A 19,984-nucleotide genomic window follows, 5' to 3' on the forward strand; every position below is an offset into this window, starting at 1 on the left:
TAAGCATCACATATCGGTGGAACAAATGAAAATGGTAAGTATTAAATTTAATTTTTAAATATTATTTAAGAAATTTTTATTTATGCATTTTTAGATAATTATTAATTTATTATTTGTTATAAAAGTCTGTAAATTGGGTATTGGAATGTAATATCCGGAATATGCATGGTCCTCCATCACCGTTGGTAGAGAACTACCTGCGGGAAGCGGGTTTTTGGCACGTGGCGTCGGTAGGTCGGGGATGCAATGTGGACCCGAAACTAATCAGTGCATTGATCGAGAGGTGGAGACTCGAGACGCACACATTCCATCTTCCATGTGGAGAGTGCACTATCACTCTAGAAGATGTCAGTCTGCAATTGGGATTGCCGATGGACGGGTACCCAGTCATCGGGTCTACCTAATCTAGCGATTGGGGGGCGGTGTGCTACGAGCTTTTGGGCGCTATTCCGGAGAAAATGGAGAGAGGTAAGATTGAGATGGGTTGGTTACGTGACACATTCCCTGATCCGGATGAAGATTCAACCGAAATTGAAAGAATCCGATATGCTCGGGCATACATTCTTCAATTAATTGGAGGTTATCTGATACCCGACACGTCACGGAGCCGCGTACATCTAAGATGGCTGCTGAAACTCGTTGATTTTAGAACAGTCAGTGAATTGAGTTGGGGGCCTGCCGTCTTGGCAACGTTATATCGGGAGATGTGTGGGGCGACGTGACCGAGGAGAGCAAAAATCGAAGGTTTCTTGTCACTACTGCAGTCATGAGCACAATTTCGCTTTCCATTTCTACGTCCTCGAGTGTACCATCCATATATATTCCCACTCTTAACGAGGTAAATTTTATATTAGATTTTACAATTATTATGTAGATTTTTAAAAATAAAAGTATGCTAAAAATTTATTTAATTAGGTGGAACCATCCGACAAGTCATGCTCGATTACCTACCTCTCTTGAAGATATACGGCTTCTATTGGACCAACGGTCGGAAGCACAAGTAAGTATTAAATAAAATAGATATTTCTATACAAGTTATTATGTATATAACTAATATTTCTATCATGTTCATATAGTTTCAAGGGACACCATACGAGGATCCGGCAATTCGGGCAGTAATTCCGGAAGAGTTCTTACAAAATTCACAAGCTTGGCACGTGAAAGTCGTATTGATCAACTACGCAACCGTGGAGCCACACCAGTCAGACAGAGTGCTACGACAGTTTGGATGTAGACAACCGATTCTTGTGGATCCTGAGGTGTTTGACGATCAACACAAAGTCGACCTTCGGCAATTGAATACGGATTGGCCGAGATACTGGTCTGAGTACATGGAAATATGAGAAGATCGGTATGAATATATACCTACTCGGGAACCAATCATCGTTCTGGAGTTAGCGTGCGTTCCAGAATACATGCCATGGTTTAGGATCCATGGCAAGCCGTATTTACTGACGCCAGAGGAGAGGCAGCGGCAAATACGTGTCCAAAGGGAAAGGCGCGGGCCTCTAAATCCAAGACGACAAAACGACGAAGGCAGCCCCTAAACGAGGCTCAGACATTCACTCGACTCATCATCAGCGGCCATGCAATCACTAGGCCCAACGAGAGCACTGACACAGTCACCCGACGCAGCAGTTCAACCAATGATACCCATGCAACCGCCTTTTCAGAGGATGCCAGGTGCGTTTCCTAGCCCTTATATGTATCCTAACCCTTATACGTATCCTTTTCCGAGTCCTATGGCAGGTTGGAGCCAAATGTCCGGTTCAGCTTCATTTCTTGTTATGCCGAGTGGACCACCGATGTATAGGCCAGCGGCGCATGAGGGATCGCAAGAGGGGCTGTCGGGGAGCTCTCCTTTTTACCAATCCCCACTAACGTATGGGTTTCAAACACCGTCGTCGTTCGTGATGCAAATACCTCCACATACACTATTCTTTGAAAGTGGATCATCGTCCCAAGTCCGACAACCAGATGCCGTACCGGAAGAACCAGAATCCCCACCGGAGGAATAACAACTATTGCCGGAAGCTAGAGAAATGAGGAATCCAACGCGTAACCGTCGACGGCTGCCATGTGGCACTGAATCCCCTGGGCATAGACATTGATTGCCGTATTTAAATTTATTTGTACAAATATTTTGAATATTTTGATATTATTTTATGCAATAAAATAGAAAATTTTTTGAGTTATTTTGATATTCTTTGATGTAATAAAATAGAAGTTTATTTGATGTAATAAAACAGATTTTTTTTTTGAGTTATTTTGATATTATTCGATGTAATAACATGAGCTTAATTAATTTGTACAAATATTTTGAATATTTTGATATAATTTGAGAATTCTACTAACCATTAATACAATTATCAGTTAATATTTTTACATTCACATAATGTTAGATTTGAAAAAATGTTTTGACTTTTACTAACAATTAATACAATTATCAATAAATAATTGAAAAAAAATATTATTTATTTACAATTACATTCAACTATTCCGATTAAGGCATGATCGGCTTGTATGGCCTAGATTCCTACACCATCCGCACAAATTCTGTTGACTGGCTGTTTCTCAGATATCCATATTGTTACGTATTCTAGTCGAGCAAGGTTGACCCTTTAGTTTACGACGCAATTCTCTATCCGATAACAGCTTAAAAGGAGCAAGAGATACGGGTGGCCACTTACGTTCATCTGGGACAGGTGGGAAAACGTGTCTCCAGACGCTGTACATGTTTTCTAATTTGTACACTTCGTCCACATGGCTCATCGGATCCAGCCGGAGAATCTGACAAGCTACAATAACATGAGCGATGACATCATTTGGCGATGTAAATTGTACATATAACTCAATATAAGGTGCTCCACTAGCAAGATGAGTCTGTACCATTACCTCCAAGCTACGAGCACCTTTTATGTCGAACGAGTCATATGTCACCGGATCAACAGAAGAACTAAATCAATACGTGATAGACAGAACTTTCATTGGCGTTGTTCCGAAAATTTTACGCCTAATTATTTTATGAAGTTCTGTCAATTCTATGTTCTGGTTAAAAACCAGTCGCACCGTATTCTCCGACAAAAAGACAACACCATTCTCGGTGTGGCAAACCTCACCATCGTAGTAAATAACAGCACTAATACATTCACTCATATTTGAAACTCTAACCTTCTTAGCCTCTCTAAATTGTTTCTGCTGTGACTTATGCATTCTGAGAACATTTTCTGTCTAATTTATAGCCTCAGTCCAAACATGCTACTGTAGCAAAAGCGCGTCCATGAAGGCGCGATTTCACAAATTCTTCTCAAATAGCATCCTGCTAGAAGCGATTTTATACTATTTGCTCAGAAACGTCAAAAAAAAAATATTTCTTCCTCAACCTACTGTAGCAAAAGCGCATCCTCGAGGGCGCGATTTCACAAATTCTTCTAAAATAGCATCCTGCTAGAAGTGATTTTATACTATTTGATCACAAACGTCAACTCGAAATTATTTCTTCCAGGACCTAAAAAGTCTAAACCCTAAACCCTAAAAGCCAAAAAAACCTAACGTAGGAAAAACGGCAAAATCGCGTCCCCCGGAACGCGCTACGTGGCATGAAATCGCGTCCACACCAGTGCACTTTGCTGACATGGCAGCAAATCGCGTCCTAGAGGGTGCGATTTGTTGCCATGTCAGCAAAGCGCGCTGACGTGGCCGCGACTTGCTGGCACGTCCCCTGACATCGCGCTGACGTGGACGCGATTTGCCGGAAAATGGACCATTCCAGTAAATAATTAAATAATGGGCTTATTTCGGTAATTTTTTTTAAAAAATGGCTTTTTTTGTGTAAATTGCCCTAAAATTATATTTTCTTAAATGATATAATTTTTATTATAGACCCAAAAAAGTGTTATTACTTTCTAAAGAGTTAACAAGTAAATATAAATAGTAAATAATATATGTTAGATGAATTGAAAACTGAATCAAGTTAATAAATGTAGGATAAATTGAAAATTAAAATTCACCAAAAAAATACATAATATTTGTGCATAATAAAACTAGTATATGTATACTTAAAATCTCAAAATTTCAAACATTATCAATACTATTACACCTTCCTTGGTTAGTCCCTAATGTTTTACAAAGTTTTTATGAGTTAAGTCCCCGAATAAAATTTTTAATTCAACCCAACATTATTTTTCTTAAAATATGAATTTAACCTAAATGGTAGATTCATTTTAAGAAAAAAAACATATATATTTATAAGCTAAAGTTAGAATGGCAAGACTTGAAACTTGTTCCTACAACAATAGATGAATTGTATATTATAAGAATGGGGTTAGGTAAACTGTTTTCTCTTGATTGATTAAAATGTGATTCCTTCCGTATGTCTTCTGTTTTCTAAATTGACTTCATGAATGTGTAGTTGTTGAGATTTATTTATGAGTTGCAATATAATGGGAAATAGCATTGCCGTCATCAACCATCATCTTCTTCATAATCATAAAAATTATTTTTTTAAATATTTTGTCAAGTTTTTCAAGAGTTTGGTAGGATTGATTCATCAACTTAACTAAGATTCCATTGTTTTGAACGCTTAATTTCAATATCTAAAATTTAATGCTGCGTTTTTTTTTTTCAAAACAATTTCAATTATTTCACCCATAAAAATCTAATTATGGCATTATTAATCATTTATTAGCTTAATACTAAGCTTAGCTTCGGAATTTTGAAATTCCATATTAGAATTATTTGGGAAATTTTTTAAATTTTAAATTTGATTTACATCCCATTATAAATGGGTTTTGGTTTAAGTTTATATATATTATAGTTATCAATTTAATTGTACATTGTAAAGATTGATTTTAATTATAATTATTTGGATGATTGTTTATAATTGAAATTTGTTGGTAACTTCTTCAAAATAAAATATAAATTTATAGTAAAAAAATGCAATCTAGTCTATGTATTATAAAACTAAGTAATTTGAATATTTTATGATTGATATGGTTGAAAAAAAGTAGAATTGATAATAGGTTAATAATATAAAACAATCTTAATTATTAGGGTAAATTATTGTTGTAGTCATCTACTTATTAGTATTTTTTGTCACCAATTATTAAATGGTTAATGGAAAGATGATACGGTAGTTTTTAAAAACTGACATGATAGTAACTTTAACCCATAATATTTTTACATTATGTCAATTTAGTATTGATTCTAAAAGGCTTAACCCTCGACTTTACATATTGTGTAATTTGACTTTTTTTTCTTTCTATTTTGCTTTTCTTTGTAATTCTTTCCACTAAAAAGCTAAAAAAACAAATCTATTAGTTAAGTTTAATCCGAAATATACCAAAAATAGAAACACCCAAAAATCCAATATAATAATTTTTATCTTTCTTATTCTTTTAAAATTAACCCTCAATGTCAGAAATAAAAGTAAAACTGTAAATAAAAGGAATCAAATTACACAATGTGTAAATGTTGAAGGTTAATTTTTGGTGAAATAAAGATTAAATTTACACAATGTATAAATGTTGAGGGTTAAAGTTGCTATTATGTCAATTTTAAAAACTGTCAAATTATTTGTTTGTTAATAATTGAACTGGTAGTGACAAAAAAAGAAAATTTTAAATAATTAGTGACCAAAAAATTACTAATAAATTATTAAGTTTGATAGTACATAATTGAACTAATTACAACAAAAAAATATTTTTCTTATTAAAAGCAGATGTATTGTCAGATTTCAATTCATATACTTAATCGGATTTTATTGGAACTGTCAGATATTTTTATTTTATGGACTGGACTATTTTTTCTTAGAACTATCAGGGGTATGTTAGTCTGAAATTTCCTCGTATTTTCCATGAATATAATAAAGAGTATAAGCCGGATATTGTCAGTTTGTTAAAGACAAGGGTTAGTGGTCCCAAATTAGATAAGATCATTGCTAGATTGGGTTTTCAGTGTTCTCATAGGGTGGAGGCAATTGGGCTTTCTAGAGGAATCTGGGTGGGTTGGAAGGATCCTATTTTTGAAATTATTTGAAGTCACTCCCAATTCATTTGTATTTGAGATATAAGGGGGGTAATTTTTTGCCCATCCATATTGTTTTTGTTTATGGAAGCCTAGATAGGTAGAAGAGGAGGAAGCTTTTGGAAGATCTTAAATATGTTATCTTTACTGGTAATATTCCATGGGTAGCTATTGGTGATTTCAATGCTTTACTATCTTCTAATGATAATAAAGGAGGGCGTAAAGATGGGAAGGTTTGTCCATTTTTTTAATGATTTTCTTATGACGTCAAACTTGCACTATCTGGGCTTTAGGGGGCCTGCATTCACTTGGCATCGAGGTGGGCTCTTGGAAAGGTTGGATATGGCAATTGGTAACGACACTTGGTTGTGAATCTTTCCTAACTACTCCATCACTCATATCCAAAGGATTAAATCGAATCATAGATCATTGCTCCTTTCTCTTGAGCCGTATGTTAATTTACCTAAAAGATGCCCTTTTAAATTTTTGGCTAGTTGGGAGGAGCATCCTAGTTTTTCAAATTTTGTTAAGGACAAGTTAAGTTTTCAAGGTAACATGGTTAAGTCTTTGGATCAATTTACCTACAACATTGAACATTGGAATAATTTAGTGTATGGGTTTATTGGTGCTTGCAAAAGGAAGCTGTTGCAAAAATTGGTTGATATCGAAAGGGACTTAGAAAAAGTAGATTCAGTTTATCTAAGTCTTTTAGAATTGAAGGTTCAGGAGGAATTAAAAGGTGTGCTTTACCATAAAGAGCTACTTGGGAAGCAAAACTTGATGTGTGATTGGTTGCACTTTGGAGATCGAAACACTAATTTTTTTACTCCCGTATGATTTAGAGAATGAAGCATAACATAATTTAGCTCTGAAGAATTTTAAACGGTGAATGATTGTTTGAGGATGAGAATCTTCAATCTGAGGTAATTAAGTTATTTTAGAAATTGTATGGTGAATTTTCGGACAGTAGCACAAGTTTGCCTCCTAGGTCTTTTCCTAATTTTGATTCTAATGATGAATTGTTTTTGGGTAGAACAATTTCAAATGAAGAAATTAAGGGTGATTTATTAGGTATGGCTCCGTTAAAAGCCTCGGACAGTGATGGATACCATGCTCTCTTCTTCCAAAGTCAGTGGGATCTGATCGGTGGTGTTGTTTGCGAATGAGTCAAGAAAATATTTGATGGTCAGCCTATTAACAATGAGCTTAATAACACTTTGCTTGTTCTCATTCCCAAGGTTAAGAACCCAGAGAACTTTGCTCAGTTTCGGCCAATAAGCCTGTGTTTAGTTCTTTATAAGCTTGTCATGAAGATTATTGCGAACAGATTCAAGATGGTTTTCCCTAAAATCATTGGTCTAGAACAAACCAGTTTTATTACTGGAAGAAACATCACAGGTAATATCATAGTAGCCCAAGAAGTTATCCACTCTATGAGAAGCAAACAAAAAAGATGAATGACCATTAAGATTGATTTGGAGAAGGCATATGACTAGGTGAGATGGGATTTTATACATGCTTTCTTTAAAGCGACAAGCATTCCAGACTTTCTTCGTAATGTTATTATGTTAGCCATCACAAGTTCAACTATGCAGATTCTGTGGAATGGAGTGTTTACCTAAAAATTCAGTCTAGTTAGGGGAATCAGGTAAGGGTGTCATTTGTCACTGTACATATTTGTTCTTTGTATGGAATGATTAGGTCATAACATCTCTTCCTCTATTATTCCAGGCCAGTGGTCTCCCATTTAGTTATCCAGGTCAAGATCATCACTCTCTCATGTGTTTTTTACTGATGATCTTGTTATTTTTGGGGAAGCATATTTGAGTCAGGGTTGTTTAATTAAGGAGACTTTGGATGAGTTTTGTAGCATTTCTAGTCATCATGTGAATGCTCACAAAATAAGCATTTTTTTTCTAAAGGGGTAGGTGAAGATTTGGCAGGGATTATTTGTAATTTGCTTGAATTTCGTAGAGTTCATAGTCTTGGAAAGTATTTGGGAGTTCCTCTGTTCCATGAAAGGGTTACCTTAAGTTCCTTAAGGTTTGTGGTAGAAAATGTCAAATCTAGGTTGCAAAGATAGGATGCGAGACAATTATCCTTAGTTAGTAGAGTTACTTTAGCTCAATCGGTCTTACTCAAAATTCTTAACTACTTTATGCAATCAATGATAATCCCGCAAGGAACTTGCGATGAAATTGAAAGTATTGTTAGACAGTTCATATGGGGACCGGTAGGAGGTAGTAAAAAGATGGCTCTTATTAGTTGGAATTCATTATGTCAGCCAAAGTTTTGTGGAGGGCTTGGGTTTCGTCAATTAAAGGATCAAACACTTCCTTCTTGTTGAAATTGGGTTTTAATATTCTAGCAAATTCGAAAGCTTTGTGAGTCTGTGTCTTGTAGTCGATGTATAGGATGAAGGGTGGGGGGTTTGTATCTCCCACAGGAATTGTTCTTTCCTTTGGAGAGAGCCCTGTTTAAGGTATGACCTTTGCTTCGAGAAAATATTTTTTGGTCAATTGGAAATGGTAATAACATTAGGTGTTAGAAGGACAGTTGGATTCCAAAGGTTGATCCGCTAATCAATCTAATCCCAACTAATGCAAACATTGCTACTAATTATTTTCTTAAGGAGATGGTTATAGAAGAAGATTTGTGGAATCTGGAACTCTTTCAGGTTTGGTTGTCAGAAGAAATTATTGGACGTATTATTAGTATTCCACCTCCACAACCCTTGGCAGGATTTGACAAGATTGCCTAGGTTGGTACTTCTTCAGGTTATTTTTCTGTTAAGAGTGTCTAAGGTATGGCCTTTGCTTTGAGAAATTTTTTTTGGTCAATTGGAAATGGTAATAACTTCAGGTGTTAGAAGGACAGTTGGATTCCAAAGGTTGATACCCTAATCAATCTAATCCCAACTAATACAAACATTGCTACTAATTATTTTCTTAAGGAAATAGTTATAGAAGAAGATTTATGGAATCTGAAACTCTTTCAGGTTTGATTACTAGAAGAAATTATTGGACGTATTACTAGTATTCCACCTCCACAACCCTTGGCAGGATTTGACAAGATTGCTTAGGTTGGTACTTCTTCAGGTTAGTTTTCTGTTAAGAGTGTCTATCGTATAGTTAAGAAGAGTTCGTGGAGTCCTAGGGAGGAAGCTTGGAATCTGCCATGGAAATTTTAGGGTTCTCAAAGGGTTCAGATTTTCCTTTAGTTGGTTCTTAAACAACGACTGCTTATTCAAGAGGAGCGACTAAGGCGTGAAGTTGATAGCAATGCAAGATGTTTGATTTGTGGACATGAAGTGGAGGACATAATTCATACTATTAGAGATTGATTTATGGCAAAAGAGGTATGGTCTCGGATCATCCCTTCTCATAAGCAGGTTTGTTTCTTTTTAGGTAATTTGCAGGATTGGATTATGTCTAATTTGCAAAATTGTCATAGTTATGCTATGAGGAATGCCAATTGGTCGTGTTTTTTAGGCACTGTTGCTTGGCGTATCTGGAAGAATAGGAATTTATGTATCTTTCTAGGTACATCGTGGAGTGCAAAGGAAATTGTTAAAAATGCTTATAGTTGGGCTACGCATTACCTTGTTGGTAGTAATGGTGGTTCTATGAAGCAAGCCTCGAGGGTAGACATAGGGGAAGTAGGAAAATGGATTCTATTAAGGTTAGATGAAACTCTCAAGGTAAACACAGGAAGCATTGTTGCAAAAGGAGTTTTGAGAGACCAAAATGAGAAATGGCTCATAGGATTTAATCGTCGCTTAGGGAACTATTTTGTGTTTGAAGATGAATTGTGGGAAATTCTTGACGGTGCGATGCTGGTACAAGGAAGAAACTATGACAAAGTTTTAGTGCAGACAGATAAAATGGAAGCTATTGTGGCTATCAAGGAATCCTTGTTGAAGTCCTCAAATTCTGCACTAGTCAGACGTATTACTCAACTCTTGCAGAATGTGCATAGTTGGTCCTTTGAGTATATTCCTAAAGAAGAAAATTCTAAAGTTGATCGCATCGCTAAATTGGCGTTTGATAGAGAAGAGGGCTTACATTTATTTTTAAGTACTTTTAGTTTTGTGTAAAGTTCCTTTTCAATCACCGAAAAGAAATACACATCAACGTTTAATAACAACAATGTATAGGAATATCAAAGTAAATTCTACCCATAACATATAAAGAAAAGTTAACTATATTTTAATTGTGTTGTTTTTTTAACAAAAGGATAATAAAATTGAAATTTTTCATTGTAAATATTTAAAGTATAATAACAAAATTTTGTTGTCCGATATAATAATTAACAAAGTTTAAAGAAGTTAAATAATAATATATTTATATTTATATTTATATTTGATGAAATATAAATGTAAATTATAAGATGCAGTAGGTTAAAAATATAATAATCATATTTATTTTTGTTGATGGTAAAAATTAATAAAGGGTGTAAGATAGTAAGAGAGATGACGGTTTATCCTGTGTGAGGTAGGCAGCTATCATTCCATGATTGTGAGAATGATGGCAAGATTAATTGAAGATGGAGAGGAGTAATGTTTGGAGAGTCAAGAAATAATTTCTGTCTTGATAATGATCTATATATCCCATCATTAGAGAAAGTGAGAAGGTTTATATACATAGGCTAAAACGGATGCCACGTGTTGAAACTTCACTGGTGGTAATAACACATGTTGTCTCCTTGCAAGGTGGTGATGTGACATTATAGGGCAGCTTGGTAACTAATGGGCGTGAGGCTCTACATGCTCTTAGCGAGGGTAGATCTCATCAGAGGTTTGTTTGGTATGAGATTCACTTAGGGGTAATTCTATATTGGATCTCTACTCTACGTGAGGTTCACTAAAAGGTGACATATATAATCGTCTAGTAGATGGTATAATAATTTTCACTAATTTTAAAAATTATCCATCAATTTGTTGATATGTCTTAATATAAGTAACTAATAATGCTATCAATGCATCAAATACAAAAAATTAAGAATCTTTAATTTTAAAAAAATGTTAAGCGAAATGCAAAAGATAAAATTGGAAATATGACAAGGAAGAAGTTAAAGACATTAATTGCAATTAAACTTAGTTGGGGGTGATAAAAGTCAAAATCAGGGACAGTTTTGAGTACCCCACTAACATTAAGTGTACCCACTTTACAAATAAAACAAATTTAAAGTAGGCTAACCACATCACCCAACTTAAAGGCTACCCCCTTTAATATCCCTATTTCTTAAAATTACTCATTTATTAATAACTAAAATTATTTGCATTCAAAGTTTTATGGTTGGTCATTAAGGAAATGAATGATATAATGAAATACCATTTGACAATCATGGTTAGTAGTGGTCATGGGTCAACAACATTTGACAATTCCAGTTGAATGTTTTATAATTAATTTGTTTTATAGATATAATAAATTGATTTATTTAGAATTAATACAAGTGAAACAAACTACTTTGACCTGTGAACATGAATGCATGGAGTATAAAGGTTTTATGTAAGTGTCAATTTGCATTGTTTTCCATCACTTATCTGTAACCAAATATCTTTTGGGTGACAAAATTCTACACTTAATTGCTCCTAATTGCGCCTTCCTTCATGCTTTCACTCCAGCAACACCATTTCAAACTTCCTTTTGCTCGTCTTTCTTTTGTGGTCTATTGAATATCTTTAAATTTTTTTGTGCCATATCATTTTTTTTCTGTAAATGGATTTTGAGTTGAATCTATGGGTAACAATATGGATAAATTATATCATTAGTTATTAAGTGATGGGTAAGTTTTCATTTTGATCACTTAACTGGAAAAAGTTACAATTTGACCACTAAGTTACTAAAAAGAATTTCATTTAAGTCACTAAGCTGTTAAAATCAATGCTATATGGTTTTCTCTGTTCGCACTACTTGCACCATTTAAGAGCTCTCTTTCCCTTCTCTTCTACTGTTTAGTTTTTTTATGAAACAACTTTAAACATCATAAATCTATGAACTAAAATTCAAATAGCTTCTTTCTTTGATCTCTTACACGACTGTTCGATCGACTTGGATCTAAGATATGTTCTTCTACTCGTCGATGGGTATTGATCCATCATAGCGATTGCTAAATCGTCGCTTGAAATTCGTTGGCAGAACTTTAAAAAAAAAGTTAACATCTCAGTGATTTAAAAAAAATTGAATAGTTTAGGGACTTAAATGAAAATTTCTGAATAGTTCAGTGATTAAATTATAATTTTTTTAATTAAATGATCAAAACGAAAATTTAGTCATAATTTAGTGACTAAATAATTAATATGCATAGAAAAGACATAAAATGTTAAATTGTGGGTGAAAATTCTATATAATATAACAATAAAATATTACTTTAGTTTACCTTATCAAAAATATTGAGTTAATTTGTTATTCGATTATAGAAGAAATATTGAATGAAATAATTCTGTATTATTAGAGGGAGCAATAATGCACCTTCCCAACCTAACCAAGTTGTTTCACATTCAATGCGTATCACATGAACTTTGTTGCCTATCAATTATAGCAATTGAAAGGGCTTTTTATTTTTATTTCTATTTCTTCAACTTATAATTTATCTTTTTGGTAATAATATGAGGTGTGAGGTGTGGGGTTTGGAATTATTTTCTATTTAATTTTGATATTCCGATTATTTCATTTTAAGTTATTTTAATTTTTAAATTATCATGTTTTACGATGGAACAAAGGAATTGAAATGCACTTTTTGACACTAAAACTATGGGTTAATTTAATCGATTTTTTATATTTAAAAATTAGATTTAAATTCAACTCCAACTTAATTTTATCTTAAATTAAAAATAAAATTGAATTCTCGAATTTCAAATTCAGCTCCAACTAGAAGTAAATTTTACCGTAGAACCCGGTACAAGATTTAAAACTTAAAAGGATAATTTACATCAAAGGTCACTAAACAATTAGTAATTTTATGTTTTGTTCACTCAACTTCAAAAAATTATAAAATAGTCATTGAACTATTCGAAAGTTTTTATTTAGGTCGTTGGGCTGTTAAAATCGTTGTTATATAACCTTTTCTGTTCACATTGTCTACACAAATTGAAAGCTTTCATTCTATTTTCTTTCGCGGTTCAATTTTTTTATGAAGTAACTTTAAACATTATGAATCTGTGAACAAAAATCCAAATGATTTTTTTTTTGATTTCTGACACCGATAATCAAATCAACTTGAATATAATATATGTTTCTCTACTTATCAATAAGTATGAATCCACCTTTTCAATCGTTGAATTATTTTTTAAAGAGAAAACCTTGACCCAATAATCTAAAGGGGTTTAGCAAAATGAACCACCATGAAGTTTTCAAAGGCATTTCCACGCGCTTCAAAGGTGGTCCTGTGTGAAACCTTCTTCTAAGCATTTTATGTGTTTGATTGTTGTTCCAGATCATATAGACTAGTATGACAACAAAAATATAGATTAGTATGATATATGATTAGCGTAAAGTGAAATAGAATGATTTATAAATAAATTTATTTATTTTATAAATATAACCCATATTAACTATAATAATTAGTTTTTTTTGTTGGTTTAGGATTTTTGTTGAGTTTAAAAATGTTTAAATAAAGTGAGCATTTTTACTCGTTAAGCTAAATTTATATTTAATTATGCTTAAATAAAATTATTATTTATTTATTTAAACCAAATTATATTTTTCTTCTCATTTATTATTACTACAAAAATCTAAACCTTAAATTTGAAGGCAAAAGAAAAATACAATAAGGGGTGATACTTCTTATTAGGGTGATTTGGAGAAATGAGAATCTTCCTTTTTTTGGTTACATCACAAAAGGGGACGGCAGCTTCCAGGTTTTAGAAAGTTTTATAGCAAACAATTCAACCATGCAAACCTACCAACGTTGAATAAAAGCACTAACAAGAAAACCCCATTCACAATCCCAACTCATATATTAAGTATCCCAAAGTTTAAAATTTCCTTCATGTTCATCTACTTTCATCACCACCATGAAGGTGAACCGGCTTTGCTTCATTTTACCTGCTGATTTTAATGAAATCGCTCCCTTGGGCTACCCCCCAGTGGAAAAACCTGTTAAAAAGGAGGGGAAGAAGCACCCGTACCGTGATTGTGGGGCTCATTTTGTTGGTTTCATCGGGGATTCCCTCCGCCGCTTCTATGGCTCCAGATGCCTGCTTCATTGTGCTAACCCGAGGAGGCAGCAGTCGAGCGTTTTTCATGACCTCGAAGGGGTTCAGATGTCGGAGAAAGTTGGTGGAGACAATCCAAGGATTTTCAGTTACGCCGAGCTTTACATAGGCTCTAAAGGATTCTGTCAAGATGAAATTCTTGGAAGTGGGGGTTTCGGGAGAGTGTATAAAGCTGTTTTACCAAGTGACGGAACTGTGGTGGCCGTCAAATGTTTGGCCGAGAAAGGGGAGAGGTTTGAAAAGACCTTTGCAGCTGAGCTGGTGGCGGTGGCTCATCTCCGCCACAGAAATCTTGTTCGGTTGAGGGGCTGGTGCGTTCATGAAGACCAGTTGCTCCTCGTCTATGACTACATGCCTAATCGAAGCCTCGACAGAGTACTCTTTAGAAGGCCCGAAAATACCGGGGCACCTCCTTTAAACTGGGACCGCCGGAGGAAAATCGTTCGAGGTCTTGCGGCTGCACTGTTTTATCTCCATGAACAACTGGAGACTCAAATCATACACCGCGACGTAAAAACAAGCAACGTGATGCTCGACTCCCAGTACAATGCCCGGCTCGGTGACTTCGGCCTGGCACGGTGGCTGGAACATGAACTGGAGTACCAAATCAGGACACCAGCGACGAAACGACACCAATTCCGTTTAGTTGACACGACGAGGATCGGTGGCACAATTGGGTACCTCCCACCGGAGAGTTTCCAGAAACGAAGTGTGGCGACTACAAAGTCAGATGTTTTCAGCTTTGGGGTTGTTGTTTTAGAGGTGGTTTCGGGGAGGCGAGCTGTTGATCTTACGTTTCCCGACGAGCAAATCATTTTGCTTGATTGGATCCGAAGGTTGTCTGATGAAGATAAGCTTTTACAAGCAGGGGACAGTCAACTTATAGATGGCTCCTACAAGCTTGCGGATATGGAGCGGTTCCTTCATATAGGACTCCTTTGCACGCTCCATAATCCATTGTTGAGGCCTAATATGAAATGGGTTGTTGAAGTTCTTTCTGGTAATATTTCAGGGAAGCTTCCGACTTTGCCATCATTTGAGTCCCACCCTTTATACATCTCACTCTCATCCTCATCCAATACTAGTGGAAGCAAGAGCACCGCCAGTAGTCGGTTGTCCACCGCCACTGCCACTACCAGCAGCGTCAACATTACTGTCTCATTTGCTTCATCCGATTATGTGACTGCCACCGAAGAAACTATTTATGAAACTGCTGAATTTGGAGTCAATGGTTCCAATTTATCCACCAGCAGCAGCCGTCGTCCAACCAACTTCTTTATGGTCGATACTCCGAGGGAAATACCCTTCAAGGAGCTCATTGTCGCCACTGATAATTTCGCGGAATCACGAAGGGTGGCGGAGCTTGACTTCGGAACTGCCTACCAAGGTTTCCTTGACAACCGTCATCACATTCTTGTGAAGAGACTTGGCATGACCAAATGCCCTGCATTGCGAACAAGGTTTTCAAGTGAACTCCAAAACTTAGCGAGGCTCCGCCATCGTAATCTAGTTCAACTCCGTGGATGGTGTACCGAGCAAGGAGAGATGCTCGTTGTATATGATTACTCGGCGAATCAACTGTTGAGTCACCTCCTTTTTCACCATAACAATATAACTGGCAGCTCTATTTTGCAATGGCGACATCGATACAACATTATCAAATCCCTTGCTTCTGCAATTCTTTATCTTCATGAGGAATGGGATGAACAAGTCATCCATAGGAACATTACCTCTTCAGCCATCATTCTTGATCCCGACATGAATCCACGGCTTAGTAGTTTTGCTCTGGCTGAGTTCTTGACAAGAAATGATCACGGCCATCACGCAGCTACCAACAAAAACAAATCAGTTCGTGGAATTTTCGGTTATATGTCACCTGAATATATAGAATCTGGAGAAGCAACAGCAATGGCTGATGTTTATAGCTTTGGAGTGGTGGTGCTTGAGGTGGTCAGTGGATATATGGCAGCTGACTTTAGGCAGCCTGAGGTATTATTGGTGAAACGAGTACACAACTTTGAGACACGGAAAAGGCCGTTTGAGGAACTGGTTGACATCAGGTTGAAGGAGGAATACAATACTGAAGAATTTTTGAGACTAACAAAACTGGGAATCGCTTGCACACGATCTGACCCAAAATTAAGGCCTACCATAAGGCAGATAGTGAGCATACTTGATGGGAATGATAAAAGCTTCATGGAAGAATGGCAGAGGAAGGAGGGTAGTGAAGAATGGAAAGAAAGAAATGCTTGTTCTTTGTCACTTGTTAGAAGAATCCATGCTCTGGGATTACATTGAAACTCATACAGGAGGAGAGGCAAGTTCTAGCATTCGTTTTCCGCAACAATTTTCGTTTCGATTAATGTGTACCGTTAAAGGTAGTGCGTGTGCTTTTGTATGTATCTATCTTAAACAAGGAGATGAAATGTTGTATGTGTATAGTATAGCAGTGGTTAGGAAGTTCTATGTTCATAATCTAAGCCAGATTTGATTGATTCCAAGTACAATTTGCGAAGCTTGGATGGTAGCCATTCATGGCTACCAAAGCGTTTCTTGCTATATCAATTGCTATGAACACATTCATGCCAATTACAACATAAATTCATTGCTTTAACAGGACATCTCGAATTTTTATCATTTGAAAGAAAACTGCAAAGATATACATGACATGATGTAGCAACAACAGGTCAAGTAAGTACTTGGGATGTCTTAGGCATATGAACAAATCTTAATCTGATCTCATCCAGATTTATCCTGTAGCCCTTCTGAGTGTCATTAGGTCCCCGAATCAGGTAGTTCTTCATCACTTTCAATTCCGACCCAGTTAATAAAAGCAAAGAGGAACTCTCTGAAGCTGACTTTTCCATTTTTATCCCAGTCCATTTCTTCTGCATTTTTCCATGGGGAATTACCAAAAGAAAGATTAATATCATTGATGAAAGAAATTTCTGAGAAATTAATTAAAAGTTGAGTTGAAGCTGAGATACTGAATCTAGTCCGAGTGACACGTGCAGGGGAGCGCTCCCATGGAGAAGCTTCATTTAGTGCCTTCACCATGTCTTTCTTGTTAAGTTTTCCATCACCATTCTTATCAAGAAACAAGAATGCTTCGACAATAGTATCGAAAGTGGCCTCAAGTTGCAGGGAATGCATCTTCAATGTCTGAAACATTCTCAATTCACGAGTAAAAACACTGATTAATACTGTCTGCAACATGCTATGTTCTTAAATCTTAAACATAGGGAAAGAAACAAAAATAAGTTATTTTTGGATACATTATCAGGAGAGGAGGAAGGCTTCATTAGAAGATAGATGAGACATAGCAGCACAATAAACTCGTTAAATTGAATCCCTTCGCTCCCGTCAATGTCACATGAATGAAACAAATCCTCAACCTCCTCTTTTGTAAAGTGAAGTTGCAGTTTCTCCAAGCATCTGTTCAGTTCCTCGCGATCAATAGTTCCATTGGAGTCTTCATCTAGAGAAAGAGTGCCATTTAGTGGTAAAACTCGAAGATAAAAATATCTTATAGAGAGCTTAAGATTAAACTACTTGTTGCAACCCACCATACTGCTCGAACACACCTCTGAGGTTTCTCAATCCTTCCCTGAACTGAGGGAACCTCAAGATTATGCTGTCAATTGATTTGAAATTAGATTGTCCTGATGCACTTCTCTTCATTGCAATCATCTTCCTTTCAAGCTTTGAATCCAACTTCTTGTACTTGTTTGATGAACCGTAATTGCATAGCATGCCTCCTATTCTGCTGGATAAGGACTTCAGCGGCGGGCAAGGATGACATTTGCCTTAAGATAAGATATGGAAATCAGATGTCAATTGCATGCTCAATGTTGACATTTTCTCGGAAAGTGTTTCATACAGTATATCTAAGTACATATAATGATGACGAATTCGCCGGTCCAAACCATGTAATGAGTCCCTATACAAGACACACATGATCACTGCATAAATATAGAGCAAACCTATTGGTGAAAGACCATGAGACTGATCCTAGTTGCATACATCAGCACTCAGCAGCACTATTGGCGAAAGACCCTGGTGCTGATCCTAGAGCAAACCTACATGTATTTGCACTTTTGAGCCATTTCGATACCAACATCCATTTTCGGTTCCAAAATTCCTTCTCTAAGAAATTGGCTAATAGAGTTGGCTATCAATGGACAGTCTTTCCATTCTGGAGGCTCTTCTTTTTCATAAAACTCCTTAGAAGTTGTAAATTTACCTTGAACCACCGATGTCCTAATCCTGGATCTATCTCTTGTTAGCCATATCAATATTCACCTCAAAGATTAGCTTGACAAAATCAAGCATAAATCCACATTACAGCATATCAATTGAATTCTGAATCAGGTTGATAATCAAGGTACAGAGCCACACAAATAAGTCAAAATTTTGAAGGAATCCATTAATTTCCTAATAACTGATAAATCCTATACTTCACAGTTTAGACAGGTAACTAGATTACTAGAATCCCACAACAGTATTCTTAATTACTAAGAATGCTAACAATTATACAAGTACAGAACTGTAAACAGTAATTAACAGCCAAAACAAAACCTAAATACACAAGTAAAAAATGACTGATATGAAAAATAAAACAAAAAGTTGTAGCAAAAAGTTGTAGAATAACTCAATCCATGAGCCTCATGTATGCATAAACAAGAATTAGGAAAGAAAAAAAGAAAAACTCATAATCCAGGACTTCAATAACATTCAACTACATAATATGTTGCACAAAATATAAGTATAAAAAGGGATAAAAAAGGAAAGGAAAGAAGAGTCAAAGACATACCCATGGAAGCTTAAGTTGATGATGATGAGTCGTTGGAAGAGATAATGGGAAAATAAGAGTTTTGAAGTCAACAAGGAAAGATGAAGGGAAAGCTGTAAGTAGTCCCACCTAGCTGAAAAGAAGAGAAGTGGTGAAGGTAGAGAATGGGGCAAAGAATAAGCAAAAAAAAAAAAGGGAAGTTTCACAAAGTGGAGAGTAGCATAAATCATGGCCTTGGACAACACATAATGCATACTTCTATTCTTTTGTTTCAAATATCGTAACGGTAGAAGAATTAAATAAAAAGGCATAAATTCTGCTTCCCTTTGGACCGTTATCTCTCATGCCATGTCTTTCAGGGTCATCATTACTTCTTTTATATATATATTCTCTACCATTGTTAAGGTTACTCGATGATAGTGGATTAATACATATATAATTAGATATGTTATATATATTAAACTATAATAAATAAAAATTTTATAAATTTGCTAATTATTAAAATAAAATTAAAATTAAAATAAATAAAAATATTTAAAAGTTTTAAAAATAATATAGGTGGGTTTAAAATGGGCTTAGGTTAGTCATTTACAAATATGGACGGGTTTGGGTAAAATGTTAGGCCCATATTTTGGGTCAGACTCGGTTTGGGGAAAAATAAAGTGTGTTAATATCATACTTAGACCCGACCTGACCCATGAATACATCTAATTCATATATATAAACTATTAATATAATATTTTATATATGAAATGATATAACATTATATAATACAATAAGAAGGCTAACTTTCAAATATAAAAAAAGTACAGGAACTTAGAATATATTTCAATTCGCATAAAAACAAACAATAATATATAGTAATAATTAATAAATAATGTACTACTATAATATATAACTATAATTATATTATAGATAATAATAAAAGATATAATATTACATGATAGTAT

At 35.2% G+C, this 19,984-nt stretch overlaps 2 protein-coding genes across 3 annotated transcripts; one reads left to right on the forward strand and one right to left on the reverse strand.

Moving 5' to 3' along the window:
• Positions 1-13,791: 13,791 nt before the first annotated feature.
• On the forward strand, positions 13,792-16,737 carry LOC107914826 (receptor like protein kinase S.2). Its single transcript, XM_016843867.2, has one exon. It carries the CDS (start codon positions 14,042-14,044, stop codon positions 16,538-16,540), a length of 2,499 nt encoding a protein of 832 aa, XP_016699356.2. The 5' UTR covers positions 13,792-14,041; the 3' UTR covers positions 16,541-16,737.
• Positions 16,738-16,821: 84 nt separating this feature from the next.
• Positions 16,822-19,393, reverse strand: LOC107914827 (probable calcium-binding protein CML22). Of its 2 annotated transcripts, none has more exons than XM_016843869.2 (5): positions 19,056-19,393; positions 17,809-18,048; positions 17,518-17,720; positions 17,230-17,404; positions 16,822-17,130 (listed from the first exon to the last, which is right to left on the reverse strand). In XM_016843869.2, exons 1-5 carry the CDS (start codon positions 19,057-19,059, stop codon positions 17,018-17,020), a joined length of 735 nt encoding a protein of 244 aa, XP_016699358.1. In that variant the 5' UTR covers positions 19,060-19,393; the 3' UTR covers positions 16,822-17,017. The 2 variants fall into 2 exon arrangements, with proteins under 2 accessions (XP_016699358.1, XP_016699359.1); XM_016843870.2 differs by having other exon boundaries at positions 17,827-18,048; positions 19,056-19,302.
• Positions 19,394-19,984: the final 591 nt, after the last annotated feature.

Source organism: Gossypium hirsutum, chromosome D10, assembly GCF_007990345.1.
Source record: "Gossypium hirsutum isolate 1008001.06 chromosome D10, Gossypium_hirsutum_v2.1, whole genome shotgun sequence".
NCBI classification, from domain to species: Eukaryota; Viridiplantae; Streptophyta; class Magnoliopsida; order Malvales; family Malvaceae; genus Gossypium; species Gossypium hirsutum.